Source organism: Pseudorasbora parva, chromosome 9, assembly GCF_024679245.1.
Source record: "Pseudorasbora parva isolate DD20220531a chromosome 9, ASM2467924v1, whole genome shotgun sequence".
Taxonomy (NCBI): Eukaryota; Metazoa; Chordata; class Actinopteri; order Cypriniformes; family Gobionidae; genus Pseudorasbora; species Pseudorasbora parva.
In genome coordinates this window covers 39026975-39051651 of record NC_090180.1, presented here as the reverse complement: position 1 = coordinate 39051651, position 24677 = coordinate 39026975, and the positions used below count along the sequence as shown (strand labels likewise).

Sequence of the window (24677 nt, the reverse complement as noted above, 5' to 3'; positions counted from 1 at the left end):
CAGGAGACCTACTGGAGCCAGAATGGATCCGAGATTCACCCAGAAAACAGTGAAGTTTGGTGGCGGAAAAATCATGGTCTGGGGTTACATCCAGTATGGGGGTGTGCGAGAGATCTGCAGGGTGGAAGGCAACATCAATAGTCTAAAATACCAAGAAATCTTAGCTACCTCTTATATTCCCAACCATAAAAGAGGCCAAATTCTGCAGCAGGACGGTGCTCCATCGCATACTTCCATCTCCACATCAAAGTTCCTCAAGGCGAAGAAGATCAAGATGCTCCAGGATTGGCCAGCCCAGTCACCAGACATGAACATCATTGAGCATATGTGGGGTAGGATGAAAGAGGACGCATGGAAGACGAAACCAAAGAATATTGATGAACTCTGAGAGGCATGCAAGACTGCTTTCTTAGCTATTCCTGATGACTTCATCAATAAATTGTATGAATCCTTCCCAAACCGCATGGATGCAGTCCTTCAAGCTCATGGAAGTCATACAAGATATTAAATTTGGATCTCACAGCACCACAACTTAATTTGCTGACATATTTTTGTATTTGCTGTAAATTTGTTCAATTTCTGTATAGGCGACAAAACTTTTGTCTTGCCAAAATTTGACCGTTCCGTCTTGATTAAATGATAAATATTTTTTCTGTGAACATTATTTATTTCAGTGCATTAAACATCATTTGGGAGGGTTTTAGCTTTTCATATGAGCTATTTCTAACACCAATGAATTAATTAAAAGTCAGGTTAATATCAGGTATTTCTAGAAAATAGATAAGCGACAAGACTTTTGTCAGGGACTGTACTCCTTTTTGGATTGATATAAGCAATAAAGTTGGTAGATCAGTTACTATCTTCCTCACTTGAAATAAATCTAATCAATGTTTCATAAGATTCTGCCACCAAGACTCAAGAGAAATACCACCTTACTTTTTGTCATGCTTGATTGTTTGAGAATGAGTTTCAGACTTTTCAGACTTTCACACTGTTTTCTGTTCTTTGGTTAGTTTCCATGGTTACTCATTAGTTCATTGATTTAGTCACACCAGTCCTGTTTTACCCCTGATTAGTTTGTGTATATCTCAGTTTGTGCTTTAGTTTATCTGTTATTGGTATTGTAAATCTGGTTATTATGTTCCAGTTCTTTAATATTGCTTATGCTCAGGAAAAAAAGTACAAAAGCTGTCATTGGGGTGGTAGGCCTATACCCTTTCAAAAGGCAGGCCTACACCTTTGTACCTAAAATGTGTGTATTAGTACCTCAAAGGTATTGGTACCAAAAGTATATTATTCTACCTTCGCATGCTATCAGAATTATCGTAAATATGAGTTTCCGAGGTAGGAAGATCGGAAATTATTTTGATACCCAAATTCCCGAGATGGACGTGCCATAAACTTTAAACATGGTTGCAGGGAGATAGCGGAGAGACCTACTGCTGTGAAAGACATGAGTTATTAATTTCTTCAAAGCGTATTGTATGTTTTATACACAATGAAAATAGTCTGCATTTGAGTGAAATTACAGAATCTGGCATCATAAATGTTAATATGGTTGTCAGTGCATGTGACACTACATATCAGTTTGGTTTTAATACGATTTTCCCAATAAATAGGCGAGAATAAAGCAAGGGCCTGTATCATGATGGTAGTTTAACAAACTCAGGGTTACAGGTTTAGTTTCGAGTTGACAAAACCAAACTAATCTGTTCAGGCTTTGTTGGTACCATGATGCTGATCATCAGCTTTCTCTGTTAACTCAGCCTTTGATCCAGTTCAGGAGTTTAGCTGTGACATCAGTAGTCAAAAGCCAACCACATGCTGTGGATCAGTGGAACTGAGATTCTCTTCTCACGAGAGAAGCAGTAAGTTTTATCTCTTCTGCAGACAATTGAAAAATAATAAATTTACACAGCATGATGAAAAGAGCTATCTATCTAGAAGCACAGGCAAAGCACTGCTACTTGGGCGCAAAAGAGGGATATAGGGATATAGAAGAGGGAAACCTTTCCGATAGCACGTGAAGGCAGCATTAATGGTGTACATGCGAGTGTATATGTATTTTTTATTTAGTTATTAAAAACTGCTGCATAATAGATCCTGCTCATCTCGTCATGACATTACTGTTTTCCTCAAAGATCAATGCCAGTATCATTTTCTCTCTGTTTCAGTAGTCTTTGAAAAATGTATTATTTAGTGGATCATAAGGTGCACTATTTGAAGACGTTCACATACAATTACTTTTTCCATCCCTCTGCACTATTTTTCCATTTGTTTTTAACGTAAATGTGCTAGATGGACGTCCCATTGCACTTGTCGTTTGCAGAATCTCATGGCACTTCAAATAAGAGAGAAATTATGCATTTTTGCAAAGAATAGATCAAAAAAGAAGTTAAAGTGTTAGTTCACTCAAAAATGTATATTATTTCATTAATTACTCGCCCTCATGTCGTTGGACACCCGTAAGACCCTCGTTCATCTTCGGAACACAAATGAAGATATCTGATTGGGGTGGTTGATTGTGTGGAAGAGTTTTTATATGTGTGAGTATGGAATTGTCTGATGTTATTTTGAGGACCCCCTCGAAAACGAGATGTTTCATCTCAAGGGGTTATCCTCTAATAAACTGAAACTGAAACTGACTGGCACATTGCAACGGTTTGAGTTAAAAATCTTCATTTGTGTTCTACTGAAGAAACCGACACCTACAACTTGGATGCCCTGGGGGTAAGCAGACAAACATCACATTTTCATTTTTGGGTGAACTATCCCTTTAAGAATAACCCTACCCCTGAGCCAAAAACCTGGAAGGACTTTCTACATTGTAATTCTCTTCATTAATATGAATATTGTAATATTCCTTCATTAAACAGAACTAAAGTCAACAAATTAAAGATTTTCTTGTCCTGAATTACTTGTCACTGCCTCTCACTAAAAGAATTTGAGAAATACAACCAGTGAACAATTTTTACTGTGCAGACTGACAATTAATCTAGGCTATACACAAAAAGTGAAGTTAATAAACGTAATTTCGGGAGGAGTACGCCCATCTAATCTTTCAATTAATACCAAGGTATAAAACCAGCAGCTTACCTCTTCCCCTTTTTAGTTCCTGAAGCATCCCTCCTCCTCCCCTGCTCCTCTCTTTTGTACAATTTTGTATACCACATTGGTGTTGGTTGAGGAGAGATCCCTGATACGAGTGTAAAGCGCTTTGGGTGTACAGTAGTACATATGAAAGCGCTATATAAATAACTCATTTATTATTTTATTCATTCAATTTGCCTGTTATAGGGGGGCAATCGGAGCTCGGGTAGAATATCCTCTCCGAGCCCCTCTATAGCAGACAGCAAGCCAAATCTGTTTACCACTTTCACTAAGATTATATGGGCACACAAACTCGTGAACACAGTTTTATTCCAATAACTGTGCCACTTGCATACAGTCAAGTGTTTTAAAATGATTCACAACAGTTCAATGTGGATTTAAACACAGTGAACAAACTTCTCAGTTTGTCTGAGAGGAACAGAGTGATTATACTTTAATAAAGTCCAGCAGTATCCTGATCATCCAGACAGATTTGATGGTCGTCCACAGGTGTTGTGTTGAGAGAGAGTGTGTGTGGACGCTGTTACTGGGAGGTTGAATGGAGTGGTGTGGTGAAATATCAGTCATAAAAGAGCATCAGAAGGAAAGGACGGGGAGATGAGTGTGAGTTTGGTTGTAATGATCAGTCCTAGAGTTTGTCTGCCTATATATGGCTTCAGTTCTTTACTTCAGTCCACACCACATTTACTCAGTCTCTCTTGTTTTGATCTGTGTGATCTAAAAATATAGATGATTAAGTCATTTTATAAATAAAACTGCATTATTTAAAATTTTGATTCCATGATAAATCAGTAGTTGTGTATTTATATTTCTGATAAAATATTTTATATAAGATACATGTATGAATACAGAAGTCAGCTCTGACAGTAAAAATATAAAACATATTAAAGTGTCTCAATAAAGGATTTATGTCCCACTACATTTTTACAAAAGGCTCTTTATTTTGATAGGCTAATCTTTTTATGAGAACGAGCTAAATAAATTTTATCCAGCTGCACCCCACTGTTTTACATGCATATTCTCTGTTATATGTGTTGTATTTCAGCAAAATTCAACCCATTTCATGAGGGCAGGAAAAATGTACAATTATTTTCTGTATTTTCTGTAAATTTTGCAACAGACGGTTTTGAAAAACATAGGCCTTTGTAATCTACAGCAAACTACCCAGTCAACAACAATTTGATCACTGTGAGCTCTCAGGATACTCGTGATGTGGTCATATTGTGAGGTCACAGCGAGCTAAAAGTGTAAGCTCTCAGCAGCTCACTGTGTGCTCATACTGTTGTCACAATGTGCTCACCATGTGAGCCCACTGTGACACTGTGTTCAATTCTTATTTTGTTAGTTTAGTGTGAGTTCACTGTGATCTAAAATGTCTTTGAAATTGGTCAATTGTGATATCATAAACATCACTATAGAAGTTCATATTTTATTTCCATCAAAAATACCCATCTTCTGTCTCATGGACTAAGTTAGTTGTTCACACTGACCAGCCGCTAGGTGACAGAATTGCTACTTGAATATCAACGGAGAAACAAGTGCGCAAATCTAAAAAAAAACAACAACTATTAAACTATTTTTTTAAAACATGTGCCAGGGTTACATCGTATTAGAGCTGTTCTTGTCGAACTGAATATTGAATTATTGTCCGGGTTTTCTGTTTTGCTCCGCTGGAATGTTTCACAACGAAAGTAACACCCGAAAACACAAGCACGAGCTCTTCTGCAGCGTGTCCGTTTCTATAGCAACGCCTAACACTACCGCGAGCAAACCATGGTCCACAGTAAGTGCTTCATTCTTTGTGTAAATACTATATATTTTTATTAACTCCATTAATGTATCAATTATATTATTTACATCTTTAAATAAAGATTTCCTCCCAAATAAACTCAAATGGGAGTTATTAGTTTTTGCAGTTTAGCCTGTAAACTAATCCCTCTCTCTTCTGATCAGTCAGTGAGGATCTGATCCGCCGCAGAGCAGAACACAACAATGGCGAGATCTTCTCCCTGGAGGAGGTTTCCCTCCATCAGCAGGATATCGAGAGGATCGAGCATATTCAAAAATGGTGCAGAGACCTCAAAATCCTGTACTTACAAAACAACCTCATCCCTAAAATAGGTAACATGACATTCCTGTACACATCAGTCAGCGGGAACACAACAACTAAATATTAACAAAGTTGGCAATATTCAGGCTATTCATACGTAACTGTTACTCTTGTAACTTTGTTTCTGCAGAAAATGTGGGCAGACTAAAGAAGCTGGAATATTTAAATCTGGCACTGAACAACATCGAAGTCATTGAGAATTTAGAAGGTGACTAAATGTTTCATAGATTTTGATTTCATTATTAAACTAATTCATTATTAAACTAATTATCAAAAATGTATACACTACTGTTCAAAAGTTTTAGATCAGTAAGATGTTTTATTGTTGTTTAAAAAAGTCTGCTCAACAGGGATGCATTAAACATCCTGAATTAAACAGCATAAAACACTGTTTTCTATTTGAATATATATTTTACAATTAAATATTCCTGTGATGGTAAAGCTGAATGTTCAGCATCATTAGTCCAGTCTTCAGTGTCACATATCCTTCAGAAACCATTCTAATATGCTGAAAGCTTTTGTAATATAATGCACTACCATTCATGGGTTTTTTGGTCAGTAAGAAGTTTTTTTTTTTAATTAATACTTTCAATACATTTCATCAAGGATGCACTAATTTGATCAAAAGTGACAGTAAATACATTTATAATGTTACAAAAGCTTTCTATTTCAGATGAATGCTGTTCTTTTCATCAAAGAACTTTCTATTCATCAAAACTGTTTTCAAAATGTATAATAATAAGTTTCTTGAGCAGCAAATCATCATATTAGAATGATTTCTGAAGGATCATGTGACACTGAAGACTGGAGTAATGATGCTGAAAATTTAGCTTTACAATCACAGGAATAAATTTCGTTTTAAAATATACATTCAAATAGAAATGTATATTATATTTTGCAATATTATTGTTTTTGCTGGATTCTTGATCTTGAAATAAATGCAGCCTTGGTGAGCAGAAGATACTTTAAAAAAAAAAAACGCACAATCTAAAATACATTTTTGTCAACCTTTTTTGTTTGTTTAGTGTTAATGTAATAATTTTACTCAGAACTCATTTTATTTTATTGGATGTTCAGCTTCCCTCAAATTCATGCAAGTCTCCTAACCTTAAAGCAGCACTAGGTAACTTTTCAACCTTCATAATATATTTTCAAGACTCTTGTGATGACTTACTTGATGTCAACTTACAATAGGTTGAATGACACGTCTGCCATAGCTTGACGTGGTCTGTATCGTTTTCAATCGTACTTTTAAACTTCGGGTTTCGGGTAGCAACCCGAGAACAAAAAGAACTACAAAATTCGACTGCTTTACGGCAGTTTTACGGACGATGGAATCCCCAGTTGTAGGATGACAGCTTACGACAGTAGTTGAGTAGTTAGTTTAACAGTAGTTAAACTCTAGGGGGACCCGAGAGCAAAAGTTACCCAGTGCTGCTTTAAGTGTAATTCATTATGCTAACTATAAATGTGCCATTTTTGACAACTAGAAAAAGTTCATTACATAATTTTTATTATCATATCTAAATGAGTTTTCCCATTTAAAATGTAGCATCTCTTTTTGAATAAGTTTTCATTTTGAAAGTGTGTTGTTTTGTTGCAAAGATACTGTATTACATCTCTAACCACATAGTTTTTGTCTTACTCCTGTTCAGTATTCTATATGCGCATAATAATAATTTATTTGTGTGTATTTGTTTGTAGGCTGCGAGAGCTTACAGAAACTAGACCTGACGGTGAATTTCGTGGGTAAGCTGAGCAGTGTGGAGTCTCTGAAGCAGAACTTTCATCTCAGAGAGCTCTACCTGGTGGGAAATCCCTGCGCGGATTTTCACGGATACAGACAGTATGTGGTGGCAGTTCTGCCTCAACTACGGGTACTGCACTGAGACAGACATACAGTAGAGAGAGACATGTTTAGCTCTGTCCAATGAAAGAATGATTGTCTTTCATGCTTTGCAGTGGTTGGACGGGAAAGAAATCGGTCGAGCTGAGCGTATCCAGGCCCTGCAGGAGCTGGATGCAGTCAGGGAGCGTGTTTTAGAGCAGGAGGCGGAATATGTAGAGAAGAGAGAGAAGCAGAAGAGGAGTGATTTCAAAGAGACCTCAGACACAGAAAAGCAGGAAAATCCTCAAATAAACCAGTGAGTGTCTTTGAGATAGATGAAGTTTGGAAAACTGAATTGAGAGGGCCATAAGATAATCTGGGTTGCATGACAAGCTCGCTTGGTTAAGCTTGATAATGCTTTGCATCTATAGCTATCGATGATGCTATTTTATCATATTAAATACATTATTTGAGGGTGTTGAAAGTTATGTTATAATGCTACTCTGTGCGTTTGCTCGCATCTTCTCCAAGACACTTGTTGCACACTGCAGTAAATCAGGCATGGTAAAACATGGTACTCGAGATCCTGAACACGAGATTTAAACACTAAGACTAACTGTGTTAAGCTATATAACAATGATTTTATAGTCTTCTTTCGATGAATGTATTCAATATCCAAGGTTTCTGCTAAATAAAACCATAAATCAAGGGTAAAGCGGATATGATGTCATTGATAGGCGATGCATGGACATGGCCAGTGTCCTGGTTAAAATTGCTTATTTCTCTGCATTTAAGAAAAATTTCTTGGAAACAATTGGGATAATGTAAGTCAACAAAATATACAAAATTTTTCTAGTGGTTTTTGGATATTTTAATCCAAAAATCTTACATATTGTGCCTTTAAGCAAATGAACCACATTAAAACAAGGGCATAAAACAGTGGAAGATACACACATTTTTTATACTAATTCACCTTAAAAATCTTCTTAGTAAAGCTTCTTTAAGATTGAAGCACCTGACATTTTGAGGATTTTTTGGGGTAAAACAGTGAGGATTTTCTGCATTGTTCCTGTCAGGTGAGTTTTATTCTTTTAATGAGACTTAACTGCAATGATTTCTTACAGATCGCTCTCTGAGAACCAAAATGGGACCCATCAAAATCCAGAATCAAGCTCCAAGGCTCACAAAGACGCAGAGGATAAAGAGAGGGAATTCTGGGAAAAACCATGTGCATTCACACCAGAATCCAGACTAGAGACCCATCGCCATCTGGAGGACAAGAGGAGGGCCAAAGAGAAAGAGCGGTACTTTGCTAACTAAGAAAGGGTTTAAATCCCTGTAATGTTTTCTATATCTTATTATCAGCGTCATGCCATTTTGCCATCTTTACATTTGGATAAAATACAAAGAGAGAAAAACACATTTTTAACACATTCACTTACAGCAGTCAATTCTTTCTACAGGGAGAAGCCTAAGATGAAAACTCCCAGAACTCTGATCACTGCAAACGGACAAGTGCTGAACGTCAATGAGCCCAAGTACACACACACACACACACACACAGACACACACACACAAACACACACACACACACACACACACACACACACACACACACACACACACACACACACACACACACACACACACGTTGTGTTTCCATGTTTTATGGGGACTTCCCATAAGCAAAATGGTCTTTTATACTGTATAAACTGTATATTTTATCCCCCTACACTGCCCCTACCCCTAAACCTACCCATCACAGGAAACATTCTGGCTTATAACATGTTCAAAAAACATCACTTAGTGTGATTTATAAGATGTTTTCCTTATGGGGACCAAAAAATGTCCCCTCAAAGACAAGGATTTCGGATATTGCCATCTTTGTGGAGACATTTTGTCCCCATAACGTTGGGTTTACCCAGCCACGCACACATGCGCAGACACTTCTTGAATATGTGATTTACAAGGACTCTTTATAGACGTAATGGTTTTTATACTGTATATATTCTATATTCTATCACACTACCCCTAAACCTGCCCTAAGCCATTTGGTTTACGTTTACTCATGCCATTACATCGGTGTCTGCATAAACCGCATATACCTGTACACACACACAAATATACCCGTGCCATATATTTGACTGTCAGCCTGTGTCAGTGTAAATGATTCTGTTCTTTAGGAAGAGACTTTCCGACTGACATGTAAATCAAACAACCAGATTTTGAATGTGTGTGTTTGTTTGAGAATATCATTTACTTTTTATATTTCAAGCAATACCAATTTATTCCTTTGACATTCACAAAGGTCGCAAATGTTTAAGGCACACTCTGGCACTTTATAAACATGCCTTTGTGTCCTAGTGGACAGATTAAACTTGTCTACCCTGACTGTCAGAAATGGTGTAGCAGTACATTTCTGAGCTGAAGGGATCAGGATTTATTTAAGTTTATTGAAACATTAAAAATGTTTCAATCCATCATTCATCTTTTTGAAATTGGATATTATGTTACCATGGAAATAGTGCTTTAAAAACTTTCATAATGCCTTGGGGGCTCCTCCACCTAGTGGGCAGTTTCATGTTTCTAATTTGACTAAATTTACAGCAAAATATTAATAATCAAATCATTTTCTAATCTTGAAAAATCTTGTCGTTGGTAAGGTCTGAAAGTAAAGGTTGCATATTTGTCAACTGTTTTGTAATAGAAGAGATATTGTGACAGAAATGTATTACAGTTTATTAAAATTGCTTACGCACTAAAGGTTGCCCACTTAGAAACCGTTCACTCTCACTCGTGTACCTAATCTTCAGACCAAAACAAACTTTTTGCAAAATGCTAAACACTAAACACACATCATTCAAAACTTAAATGTCTTGTGTTTCTTTTAGAAAACACTGCCATTTAAATGCCTCAATAATTTCCCAATTACCTACACCCAATAATCACGTGTGGAAACACTTGTACATGAATTGATCACTTAAAAAAATCTAAACTGTGTGATTTCAGTAAGAAAGAAATTATTTTCACTCTTTTGCATTTCTGTTTATAGTGTAAATATGCCTATTTTAATAACTTAGAGATCAAATCTTTTGGGAAACATACATTTTGACCCTTTCTATGTTTATTTTTGTAAACATACATGCTGAGTATGTCAAGTCAAGTTACCATTATTTTTATAGCGCTTTCTACAATACAGATTGTTCAAAGGAGCTTCACAATAGTAACACGTTAGATGTTTGGTCTGGAAACTCACCATAGACAGGGCTCAATCCAAGGGCGGGATAAACGGTTGTCTTTCAAACTCCCTCTGCACGCGATAGGATAGCGCTACACCAACCAGAGCAACGAAGGTGAAACAGAGCTTGTTGCTAGATTAAACATTCGCCGTATCCGGTCAGCAAAACTCCGAACACATCTTCCCTTCTTAAGAATGACTTCAGTGCCGTTCTTTGTTCTTTTCTCAGAGAAAAGCTTAACTCCAAGTCTTCCAGAGTCACGGTCAAAGCTGATTCGAAAGACCGCTGTCACCAGTTTCTGTGTTTACTAGACGCACGCAAACGCAACTCGGCCGTCGTCATTATGGCCCCGCCCACCGACTCTATACACGATGTGATTGGCCCGACAAGAGTTTGGCGATTACAGCTCAGAAGGGTATTGAGAGTTGCTAGACGACACTTGCGGGCAGATTAGATTTGCTTTAAGTGCGTCTAGATTTCTAGGCTAGTAACACGTTCAAATACAGCTGTAAATAACAAGCCGATAGTGCCATTATTCAACTCAAGTCAAGATTCAGTTCAGTTCAACAACTGTAAAGTTTATCAGATGTGCAGACATACTGTATATAGAGTGTATTTGTGCTCATACACAGTGTACAAGTGCTACGACAAACTCCTGTAATCTCCATTGAACACTGAACAAGCAAAAGACACAAGATAGTAGTGTTTTACATTTTTCACATCTGTGTTGTTAAGCGTATATGTGGCTATTCATTTAATGTTTTATGTGGAGAGTTACTATGAAAACACCATTTGTAGAAGAGTTAAAATACTGGTTGCTTTTGCAAGAGATGTGACGTTTTGCATCTTGTGTGCATGTTTCGTGGGTTTGTGTGTAGAATTTTGATAAATGAAGCCATTGTTTCAGAAATTGTGTGTAAGCAATTTGAAAAATACTGTAATTTGTGACAGACAGTAGAATGCTTTAAGATCATTCCAGTGGAGTCTGGGTGTCATCCGGTGTCTGTTTTTGGTTTAGCGCCTTGCATCTCATAATGTATAACTGCACATAATGTAATAAGTATTGTATTATTATAATAAAATATTCATAATGTAATACATTTTTAAAACCTACTAAAATCTTGAGCTTGTAATGTAATACAATTTGTTAACTTATGAGAAATGTATTACATTATAAACTTAACAAAAACATGTCATATTGTAGAAACTATTACTATTCTCTTACTGTACATTTAAAACAAATCTAAATCCAGTCTTAACCTGCCTACAAAACCCACCAGATTACTAGTATTTGCAAAAGTTCTGATTTTATTTATTTACCTGGATTTAGATTTGTTTAATGTACTGTAAAGGAATACCCATGCTTTTTAATAAACATTTATGTTATTATAATAATAATAATAATAATAATAATAATAAGAAGAAGAAGAAGAAGAAGAAGAAGAAGAAGAAGAAGAAGAAGAAGAAGAAGAAGAAGAAGAAGAAAAATATTTGTATGGTTTCTATCACAATATTTTTTATGTTTTAAAAGCTATTACAATAATCAAAATATGACATGCTCTTGGTGAGTTTGTGTAATAATTTTCTCATAATGTAAAAATTATTATATTATGAGCTCAGGATTTGATCACATTTTGAGAAAATTACATTATGAACATTGTATGATCATAATAATGTAATATTTATTACATTATGTGCCGTTATTACTTTATGAGTTGCTACACACCTAAAAAATATTTTGTGATATCAACGTCAACACAATTTGATTAAACATATGGCTTTCATTTTCTAGCAATTCCAAAGCTAGTCCAAAATATTTTGTAAAATATATATTTTGTATAATATAAATTCACATCAATAATCTACTATGTGCTTTCTTTAAAAAGAAACCAACCCAAATTGTTTATGAATTACAATCATTTAAGTTTAGTGTATTGTCACGTCTATGCTTAAAAAAGGGGTGACCGTTAACAGGTAAACATTTTTTTAAAAATGAGTCAAAACCCATGGAGAAAATACAAAATGCCCAAAAATACCGATGTGCATGAGTTCATAATTCAGTATGGGAATACAAACTGAAAACAATATTCAAAATATGTTTTTAGTTCATATTTAGTGCATAATATGGTGCAAAGTTGTCCAGAAAGGATGTCAAAAGTCTGGCTACATGAGACTAGGCCATGCTATTTACTATTTATAGTGAGAAACAGGAAATCAACAACACAACATGTAAGATGGCTGAACTAGGACACAGGAAAGATATGTATCATAAATCTGAATAAACAGTGCTCCACTCCAAGCACAGATACGAATGAGGTCACATACATACATCCTCATACCCTACAGTACCGGAGTTTTAGTTTGGATATAATTATTTAATCTGATCTCTGTCTACAAGGTTGGACTTCAGTCTTACTGAGGATGAGAACAACTGCATGCTTCTGGATTTACATGTTTACAGGTACAGATACACTCCAGTCATGTTTTAGCAGTATTAATTCTCTCTGAGTGAACTTTGAGCGTATTTGGCCATCATTTAGTAACTTTTCTCCTAACGGTCTCTTCTGTGCTGTAGGCATATGGACACCTCCCTGCTGGATGTGGATGTTCAGCCAACATATGTGAGAGTGACCGTCAAAGGAAAGGTAGACTATCCATCTCTTTTTCTCTCTCTTTCCATCTCCCTCTCTCGCATCTGATGAGTTTGACCTTTAAAGCTGATTACCCAGCAGTAAATCTACACTCTTTATTCTGCCTCATTTCCTCACGAATCTGCCGCAGACCGACACAAGTAAACGGCTCTCGCCTCACCACACCCCATGTATGTGTGTGTGTGACTCCGTATCGATGGATATGAGTTTATGACAAGTGATATCGTAGTTCATTTTAACAGCGGCAAGTGTTTGAAACCCCACATTAATAAAAGTGTATGTGTGTGTGCAGGTGTTCCAGCTGGTTTTGCCTGCAGAAGTGAAACCTGACAACAGCTCAGCACAGAGATCCCAAACCACCGGCCACCTGCTCCTCATCCTGCCTCTGGTACAGCTCACTACACCTGAAACCCTTCTCAAACACCTGATGTCTTTGAGCATCATGCCCATTGCAGATATATATATATATATATTTTTTTTTTGTTTTTTGTTTTTTTGTCATCATACATTCTTCAACTATGAGAGACAGAATGAGAAAAAAAATCCAGAAAATCACATTGTCTGATTTTTAAAGAATTTATTTGCAAATGGTGGTGGAAAATAAGTATTTGGTCACCTACAAAAAAGTAGAAAAATACAGAAAAACTGTAATATTGTGATATATTATTACAATTTAAAATAATTGGTTTTCAATTTATTATACTTTAAATGATCATTTATTTCTGTGATGCAAAGCTGAATTTTCAGGATCGTTCCTCCAGTCTTCAGTGTCTCACGATCCTTCAGAAATCATTCTAATAGAATATCTAATAATGATATTTTTTTATAACCTGTGATAATTTTTTTTAATACTTATACTTTTTTATAATTTCTAATACAACAATATACACTACTGGTCAGTAATTTTTTTTTCTTGAAATAAATCAATAATTTTATTCAGCAAGGATGTGTTAAATTGATACAAATTGATAGTAAAGGAGATTTATATTATTTGAAAATATGTTTTTATTTTGAATAAATGCAGTTCTTTTGAACCTTTTATTCATCAAATATATTAGGCATCAGAACTGTTTCCAACACTCATAATAAATCAGAATATTAGAATGATTTCTGAGTGATAGACTGGATTGAGTAACTATCCTGAAAATCCAGCTTTGCATTATAGGAAAAAATGATAATTTAAAGTATAATAAAATGAAAACCAAATATTTTAAATGGTAATAATATATCACAATATTATTAATTTTGTTTTTGCATTTTTTTATTAAATAAATGCAGGATTGATGAGCAGAAGAAACTTCTTTTAAAACATTACAAATACAAATAGCAATATGTCCTGTACAATATATATATGTATATATATATATATATATATATATATATATATATATATATATATATATATATATATATATATATATATATATATATTATAATTTATTTATTTATTTATTTTTATTTTTTAGGCACATGGAGAGATAAAACCAAAGAAACCAACTGTAAGGCCAGCCAGTGTTACCAGTAACCAGAATACCAAGAAAGAGACCAGGTAACTGGGTTGCAATTCTGGTGCCCGTCTATGAATGTGTGTGTTACACACATCTGTATTCATGTCTTAATATTGCCATCTTGGTCTTAATATCACTCCAGACCACATAAATGTAACCTTGGTCAATGTCGGGGGTTAGTTTTTAATCTTGGTACACATATCAAATACAAAAATCTTAAAACCTTTAAAAAAAAAAACTTTAAAAAGAATCGGGCATTCATATGACGTGAGAGTGAGTGAGACGGTGGCAGTATTTGAATTTCTGTTTGAACTAACCATTTAAGATGACAAGAATCGAAGTTATGTCCTTGAGCAAAACACTCAACTGCAGGTCACTCCAGGGACACTGAGCTTCTTATTAGCAACGGGGCTTTGGAGCTAAGTTTGATAAAGGACTAAATTACAATATATACACACATACACGCTTATCTGTTTTATAAATGATCTCTCTTTATAGACCTCTCAGTCGTCCTCTAGTTTTCTCTTTGCAGTTCACAGCAGCAGGTCTTGTGGGGTTCACTTTCAAACAGAACAATATCCCTTGTGTGTGTGTATACGCACGTCTAATGGGTCTTAATGCAGGTTTGCATTAACCCGTGTGCCAGTGGAATTAGTTTGTTGACTTTAAGGTTTTGTTCCATTGAGCGATCATGTGACTGCGTGTCCTTCAGTTGCTTTAAGTGAACACCGGGGTATAAGATTAAAAACCTAATAAAAATGCAAATAAGTTGCAAAAAAAACAGTTACTGTCATTCCGCTCGCAAACACATACTCTGCGCTCTGACTCCATCCTGATGGATGACATCATCTGAACCTGATTACTTCTGACCTCCTGACACACTGGGAGGTCAGATGCTCCTGCTATCATTTACACACACACACACACACCTACGCCCGTGTTATTATTTACTGAGACCCTCAGGTCACACAAACACACCTGCGTTTGTATACCTGCCCCTGAGGAAATCACTGCACTTTCTGTAAATCATCCGTGTGTGTGATAATGTACCCACTGAGGCACTGATTGGCTCTGAAAGCACAATGTAATTGCACACTATCTATCCAATCAGGATTCAGTTGCTGCACTAATTAAATTTTCAGTGATTCATTCTTAAACCAAGAAAGAGGCAGAGATAAAAAGAGTGACTCTGATACTGTACTATAAATAATACGCTTTGTATTACTGTTATTATGTAGTCAAATAATTAAGCAGAAATCATCCTGGGTCGTACTAGTAAAGAGTTTAAATAAAGCCTTGCTGTGTGCTGAGATCACAAGCTTTTCAGTTTGAGTCCATGGCATTCAGTCATGGTGGACGGCAGTAGTGGATTGATGGGCATTTATCAGCTTACCTCACTGCTTACTGCTTTTCAATGCAATGACTAAACATGAGCCCTTTCTCAATATGCGTTCTTATCTGTGCTTGAGCCAAAGTACCGCTCCAATTCAAAGTTCACATCTAACCAAGCACAGTTAAAATCCACGGATGTGTTCTTGCCCTGTGCCTTTTATCAAGGATGCACCAGGAAGTAACTTGTGCGAATTTGAGACACCCAGGTATCCCAGAATGCAACTCGAATCAATATTTTAATCTTTATTTATTTATTTGGTTACATAGCTGTATAACAATAAGGATAATTTGAGCCAGTCATTGCAATCACCTCTTTCAGGTGGATACAAAGTTTATGTTGTGGCTATACATCGATCAGGCATAACATTATGACCGGTGAAGTGAATAACACTGATTATCTCTTCATCACGGCACCTGTTAGTTGGTGGGATATATTAGGCAGCAAGTGAACATTTTGTCCTCAAAGTTGATGTGTTAGAAGCAAAAAAAAAAAAAAAGAGCAAGCGTAAGGATTTGAGTGAGTTTGACAAGAGCCAAATTGTGATTGCTAGACGACTGGATCAAAGCGTCTCCAAAACTGCAGCTCGTGAGGGCTATTCCTGTTGTGCAGTGGTCAGCATCTATTAAAAGTGGTCCAAGAAAGGAATAGTTGTGAACCAGCGACAGGGTCATGGCTCTCTGATGCACGTATGGAGCGATGGCTGGCCCGTGTGGTCCGATCAAACAGACGAGCTACTGTTGCTCAAATTGCTCAAGAAGGTAATACTGCTTCTGATAGAAAGGTGTCAGAATTTACAGTGCATCACAGTTTGTTGCGTATGGGGCTGCATAGCCACAGTATGGAAGTAAAACTGTGCCACTGGATTTTGAATTCTAATTTTTAGCACTGAATTTTTTTACATCGAATTTTTAACACTGAATTTTATTTTGCATCTAAATCAGACTTTGAATTTTAAAAGCCATCGAATTTCTAGCTCTGTTTTTTTTTGACTATGACATTTTTTCAATGTTTTAAAAAAATTCAGTGTAAAAAGAAATTCAACGTCTCAAAAAATTCAGTGTAAAAAAATTCAACGTCTCAAAAGATTCAGTGTAAAATAATTCAACGTCTCAAAAAATTCAGTGTAAAATAATTCAACGTCTCAAAAAATTCAGTGTAAAAATATTCAGAGTCAACATCCGGGTAACCAAGGAGAAGCAATCGATCCCTGTATCAAATCATCCAACATCCAGCCAATCATTTACGCTCCATTGGTCATGAGTAAACTCACTGAAGCGCCATCGTGTGTGTTCTGAGCCATGCTGCTGAGCTCTGGAGCTCACCTGAAGTGAACTTCCCCGCCAGTGCCGTTTCTAGTCATAGGCAAACTAGGCGGTCGCCTAGGGCGCCAACAGCTGGGGGGCGTCAATGAGCCCCCGCCCCAACAAGATTTTTTAGTTATTTCATATATATTTTATTATTAATATTTCGTACTTTTTCTATTTCAAGGCATTATGATTAGTTGCGATTATTGGAGTGAAGTCGCCATGGTGATAGTGGAGCTGCTGTAATGAAATGAGATCATGTAGAGGGCGGCAGGGAACGTCGTCATCCGTGGCATTGTAACGCTTGTGTCCGAGTGAAAAATGCGGATAGCTCACTTAATGTAACTGTAGTGGATGCAAACACGGAGGCGATTAACATCAAACAGATCGCACTTTATTCCCCGCTGAACTCTCATCACAAACTCCCTTTCCATCCACAGCATTACTTAATAAAACAAAATAACTGTTAGCAACAGAAAACAGAAAATAATCCCCACACATGGGAGCTCAAGACTCAGTGCGCACATTCACAAAATGCAGACTTCGTTTGCAGGGAGCGCTCGCAACTCTTAAAGGGGCCACACTATATTTCTACTCGTTACAGCGTGCTTTAGTTTCATCATCATGAAAAGGTCAAAGCCATCAGGGGCTCAGTATCGTAAAAAGAAAGCGAAATATACAGGTATAGCCTACTTATTGGTTACTTGTTCTCTACTAAGCTGGTCCCTCTATCAGTGGCGGCTGGTGATATTTTTTTTTGGGGGGGCGCGGGTTTTTTTGGGGGGGGGGGGGGGGGGGGTTACGTATATTTAAGAATAATTGCGTATATTTAAGTATAATTATGTTAATTTAAGTATAATTTACTTATAAATTATACATAATAATAATAATAATATATAAGTATAATTACTTATAAATTATTTTACTTATTTATAAATCAAATAAGTAAAATAAATACAAAGCAGTACCAAGAAGCATGTTGACTAAATTCAAGCATTAAAGAGAAAACAGTGTCTGCACTTTTTATCTTTTTACACATTTATTTCCCATATATAATTGAACAAGGAAAGGAAAAAACAAAAGTAGCAACAACAGACTGGCATATTGACTACTTGAACATAATTTTTGCTCTCCTTTCTTTCTGGCCAGCAAATTTCTCAATTACTCTCTGATTAAAGTCAGTCATCTCAGTGACAAGTCTCTTTTCCATGAAGAGCAATGCAAGTGCATTCAGCCTCTCCTGGGTCATGGTGTTTCTGAGAAAAGTTTTTATTCTTTTCAAGGTCGAAAAACACCTCTCACTCACTTTGAAATAAGAGACAGTGAAAGCAAAAAAAGGGCAATGCTACCGTCACATCCAGTCAGCCACCTCCTTTTCTCATAACGAGAGCAGGTGAAGCTCCGAGTGTAGCGAATTCGTCCTCTGTCACTGGACTGCTGCTGAGTTTGTAAATCGGGCTGGTCCGGTCCGAGATCCTTAATTCTTATTTTTTCTTCCAGCGAACGCCTTGTGAAAGGATTTTTTTGTAAATCAATCACAGAATTTAGTTTGACTGCTGCCATCTCTACGAATGTTTAGGCGGGCGGGGTCGGAGTGACGTTGTCACCAACGCTCTCTCGCAGTAGTGGCCAAGAGCGTAACATTGAATGACAGTTGACGAGAACCAATCAGATTGGATCAAAAAGCATGTATGCAATTCCGATTCGCCAGGGACGCAGCGACCTGCGCCCGGAGGAGAATCTTTAAGAAACCAATTAGAGACCAGCTTCAGGTCACATGCTGCCCGACGAATTATGGACTGAGATAGACATCCATTTGTCCGGCGTCCCTCGCCCATGAAACCGCATGAAACATTAAAAAACATATAAAATAGTTTTTTTTTATTAAATGCTAAGGCTCTTAATTACCCACTCATACATCATATGAGTAAACTATTTTATTTTTATTTCATTTTTATATAATTTTTGTATACATGTATATTTCTGGAATTGTGATGGGGGCGGCGCCCCAGCGCCCTCTATTGACAAGCCGCCACTGCCCTCTATCATAATGGTGAGCAAAACATTACACTGAATATTAGTACTGGACGGACCACACGCCATGCTCATTTCAGGTGCAGAACATTATAGCAGTTAATTTGAATTATTATTTTTTTACATCAGAGATAGCTGTTTAGTGTAAATTGATTAAGTAGGCTAATACTGTCATAACCATGGGCGTCACTAGGCCCTTTTTTATGAACTTATGCATCAGCCCCCCCTAAAAAAATATGTGATTAACCTTTAAAACATGAAACTGGCGCAAGGCTTCGGCTACTGCTTCGTCCCGTCTTTTAGTCTTTGATTCACTGTGTTCTTCAATCCGCAGCGGCGCCGAGTGACATGGTTTTCAAGCTATTGTTATCTAATTTTTTGGCCTTCAGAACATCTTAAAATACACATATGTAGATCATAGAAATCAAATTTTTCTCGGGGGAGCATGCCCCCGAACCCCCCAACATCTGTGATCTCAGAGATAACCTAGCTACATTATTCGATTAATGCATGTACAATATGCCCATGAAATAAGGAAGTCATATTTACTTAATAAGTTGAAGTAAAAAAAAAAAAGGGGGGGGGGGGGTGCAACATATTGTAACAACCGGATATAATGGAGGCAGAGAACACTACACCAGGAGGGCAGTTTACAATCAATTGCTTTATTATTAGTTAAAACACAACACTTTATAAAACACGTTACCCCCCTTGTTATGGGTGCCGTCATAAGGGACGGGATCACGTCAGCAGGGAAGTCACTCGGGGGTTCCCCTTGTCGATTGCATCACAGTAGGCTTAAATTATTCTCTCCGGTTCAGCATCCTCCACAGTCCGGGTGCGGGTCAGATCACTTAGCAGGTAATTATGTGCCTTTAAAGAGCTCTCCTATCCAGCGCTTGAACCCCTAACTCTCTAACACATTTGCCCCCCACTAACTGACTATCTTCACCGCCGGAGACACTATTTGTCCCGAGCGGCCGTCTAGCGTTCCCCACAAATGAGAGCTCCTCGCACACGCAAATCACACCGTCCCTCTCGAGCGTCCCGCACCCATTCCATAAATAATCAGGGTTCACCCGCATCACCTGTGCACATTAATTACGAGTAGCTCATAAGTTAACCATAGCCACTCCCACAACCTACTACAATATGAATCTCGCCTAGGGTAGAAACGGCCCTGTTCCCCGCCTTCCTGTTTCAGCATCACATGACCAATGGAGCGTAAATGATTGGCTGGATGTTGGATGATTTGATACAGGGATCGATTGCTTCTCCTTGGTTACCCGGATGTTGACTCTGAATATTTTTACACTGAATTTTTTGAGACGTTGAATTATTTTACACTGAATTTTTTGAGACGTTGAATTATTTTACACTGAATCTTTTGAGACGTTGAATTTTTTTACACTGAATTTTTTGAGACGTTGAATTTCTTTTTACACTGAATTTTTTTAAAACATTGAAAAAATGTCATAGTCAAAAAAAAAACAGAGCTAGAAATTCGATGGCTTTTAAAATTCAAAGTCTGATTTAGATGCAAAATAAAATTCAGTGTTAAAAATTCGATGTAAAAAAATTCAGTGCTAAAAATTAGAATTCAAAATCCAGTGGCACAGTTTTACTTCCATACCACAGCCCATTCAGGGTGCCCATGATGATCCCTGTCCACTGCCGAAAGCGCCAACAGTGGCACGTGATCAGAACTGGACCACGGAGCAATGGAAGAAGGTGGCCTGGTCTGATAAATAATACATTTTCTTTTACATCTTGTGGATGGCTGGGTGTGCGTGCATTGCTTACCTGTGGAACACATGGCACCACGACGCACTATAAGAAGAAGGCAAGCCGGCGGAGGCAGTGTGTGATGCTTTGGGCGATATTCTGCTGGGAAACCTTGGGTCCTGACATCAAGGTGGATGTTACTTTGACACGTACCACCTACCTAAGCATTGTTTCAGACCATGTACACCCATAGAAACGATATTCCCTGATGGCTGTGGCATCTTTCAGCAGGATAATGAGCCCTGCCACTAAGCAAAAATGGTTCAGGAATGGTTTGAGGAGCAAAACACAGGTTTGAGGTGTTGACTTGGCCTCCAAATTCCCCAGGTCTCAATCGAGCATCTGTGGAATGTGCTGAACAAACAAGTCAAATCCATAGAGGCCACCCCTTGCAACTTACAGGGCTTAAAGGATCTGCTGCTAACATCTTGGTGCTAAATACCACAGCGCACCTTTAGGGGTCTAGTGAAGTCCATGCCTCGACGGGTCAGGGCTGTTTTGGCAGCAAAAGGGGGACTAACACAATTTTAGAACGGTCATAATGTTATGCCTGATCGGTGTATTTTTATGATAAAGACCAGCTGACTGCAATATAGCCCTTAATTGTTATTATGTTTTACCCTACATGGCCTGTTGTTCTGAAAAGTAATTTTATAGGTTTATAGATTAAGATTATAAAGTCTCTTACAATAAACATTATGATTGTTTTCCTTTTTGCTTTAGAATAAGGTGCACTAATGTTCTTACACAGTAAAACTAGGACATTTATTCATAAAGTAAATAGGTTCAAATGTGCCATATTGGGTGTGTCTTTGTGTTGGACGGGATTTAGCAAAGAGCAGGTGAGGAAACCTTAAAATGACTTTGATTTTGCAGGGATTGTGCTGACTGAACAGTTAGACAAGAGTTATAGACTAATAAATTCTTAAGATACAACAAATGGCAATCTCAGACAGATCTGTCTTTCTGCAGGGCAGCACCAGGGCGTGAATTATTGGAGGTGGAACCTGGTCTGGCTGGGAGTCTGGCCAACATTGTTCCCAAAGGAAAGGAGTCTTCCCACAAGCCCCTGCAGCTCTCACAGCCTCACCAGCATTGTGCCGTGGAGGAGAGGCCTGTGTCAAAGGACTTTGTGGATGATCTAGAAGTGCCTCCACTTATGTGAGCGACACAGCGAGAGAGAGAATATACTATGATATGGCACAGCAAGCGAGCATAAGCATAATAACACACTCTGCTGAGCTTGTGGAACTGTGTGTGATGAAATAATGTGAGATATATTTAGCTCTCTTCATTAGACATATAGTTAAGCAGATGAGTAATTTTTTAGTCTCATTAAAGCTTGCTGAATATTTCACTGCTACAGATCATTCACTTTTAGTGTGTTCTCTCTCTATCACACACACACACACACACACACACACACACACACACACACACACACACACACACACACACACACACACACACACACACACACACACACACACACACACACACACACACACACACACACACACACACACACACACATGTTGGTCTATGTGGTTTACAGGGACTCTCCATAGGCGTAATGGTTTTTATACTGTACAAACTGTATTTTCTATCCCCTTACACTGCCCCTGCCCCTAAACCTACCCATCACAGGAAACATTCTGCATTTTTACTTTCTCAAAAAAACATCATTTAGTATGTTTTTAAGGCCATTTGAATTTTGAGGACATTTGATATGTCCTCATAAACCACATTTATAGTGTAATACCAGTGTAATACCCATGTAGTTATACAAATTAGTGTCCTCATAAACCACATAAACAGGCTCACACACACACACACACACACACACACACACACACGTTGGTCTATGTGGTTTACAGGGACTCTCCATAAGCCTAATGGATTTTATACTGTACAAACCGTATTTTCTATCCCCTTACACTGGCCCTACCCCTAAACCTACCCATCACAGGAAACATTCTGCATTTTTACTTTCTCAAAAAAACATTATTTAGTATATTTTAAAGCTATTTGAAATGTCCTCATAAACCACATTTATAGTGTAATACCAGTGTAATACCCATGTAGTTATACAAATCTGTGTCCTCATAAACCACATAAACAGGCTCACACACACACACACACACACACACACACACACACACACACACACACACACACACACACACACACACACACACACACACACACACACACACACGTTGGGTTTCCATGTTTTATGGGGACTTCCCATAGGCGTAATGGTCTTTTATACTGCATAAACTGTATATTTTATCCCCCTACACTGCCCTAAAACTACCCATCACAGGAATTTTACATGTTCAAAAAACATCAGTGTGATTTATAAGATCCCCCCCCCACACACAGAGATGCTAATTTATTGATTTACAGTCATGTCTGTCTGATGTGAAGGAGGAGGTGTCTCTAATGAAGTGTCTACACTGAATGCAGGCATCAAAACTAAATCGCTCCCATTATAACCAATTAAGCTGCTCGCAATGGAAATGCCTGTTTTGGCATGTTTTGTTCAGTTGACACTGTTTCTATTTTTGATGTGCTGCATAAATTATTTATTATTATAAATTATTGATTTCTGAATCCATTATCAAAATAAAATGTATAAAGCCTTAGACTGTAAAAAAAGACACGTCTCCACTTCCTTCCACTGTATAAAAATGAAGCCAAAATATCCTGAGTCTGCACAGTAGTGATCCTGAGGTGGAGTGACGTATCAAGGTCCCGCTTATACTCCCGCTCTCACACACTCGTTCACACACACAGCTGTCAATCTCATGGCCCAATCATAGACCCGGCGCCATGCGATGCCAGGCAAGTGCATTTTGCTAGTTTCAGCCCGACGCAGTTATCATTTCCAATTCCAGTGGCCATGTTGTTTAAATAGCATTTATTACTTCTGAAGGATCATGTGACACTGAAGACTGGAGTAATGATGCTGAAAATTCAGCTTGTCCATCATAGGAATCAATGTAATTTTACAATATATTAAATAGAAAACTGTTCATTTAAATTGTAATAAGATGAAAATATTTCTGTTTTTATTGTATTTTTTATCAAATAAATGCAGCCTTGCGGAATATAAAATATTGCAAAAATCTGATCAACCCCAAACATTTAAATGGTCGTTTACTCCATGCGTGTGATTTCTGGTCATTTGCGCACTGCACTGCGTTTGTTCGTTTTAATCACTTAATAGTTCATGATTTCTTATCATAGGCTTCAGAGTCAGATATTGTTGTGCTGCTTTTCCTTTCCCTGTCTTTCTCTCTTTTCTTCTTTTTTTCATTTGTGTTGGAGGAATGTGTCGGAGAAGTGGATGAAGGTAAATATGTTTTTTTGTGTGTGTTTGTGCGCTGAAGAGGTCAGATGTGTACATAACTGCCAACGGATGAGCTCATTTCTCTGCAGTATTGCTATTTTCAGAAAAGCAAGAAGATATACTCACCCTATAGTTCACACTCCTTACACACACAAGGTGAAACACACATCACAGTACACAGATATTCTTTACAGCTCACACTCAGGGTCGGCAGGTATGTACCTTTCCTCAGTATTGCATCTGTGTCCTTTCCCCTGCCGCTTTATGTGTGTATGAGTGAATTATCGATATGTGCAGATGGGCTGTCTGTGCTGGTTTCATTTCCACCTTTATTAAAATCTCCTGTCAGCAGATGAGTA

At 37.4% G+C, this 24677-nt stretch overlaps 1 protein-coding gene across 1 annotated transcript; it reads left to right on the top strand.

The window, feature by feature from the left end:
• The first annotated feature begins 4781 nt into the window (after positions 1-4781).
• On the top strand, positions 4782-24234 carry dnaaf11 (dynein axonemal assembly factor 11). Its single transcript, XM_067452556.1, has 12 exons — positions 4782-4894; positions 5065-5232; positions 5352-5429; positions 6926-7098; positions 7184-7365; positions 8174-8353; positions 8513-8587; positions 12687-12749; positions 12864-12933; positions 13232-13327; positions 14406-14488; positions 21936-24234. Exons 1-12 carry the CDS (start codon positions 4885-4887, stop codon positions 22126-22128), a joined length of 1371 nt encoding a protein of 456 aa, XP_067308657.1. The 5' UTR covers positions 4782-4884; the 3' UTR covers positions 22129-24234.
• Positions 24235-24677: the final 443 nt, after the last annotated feature.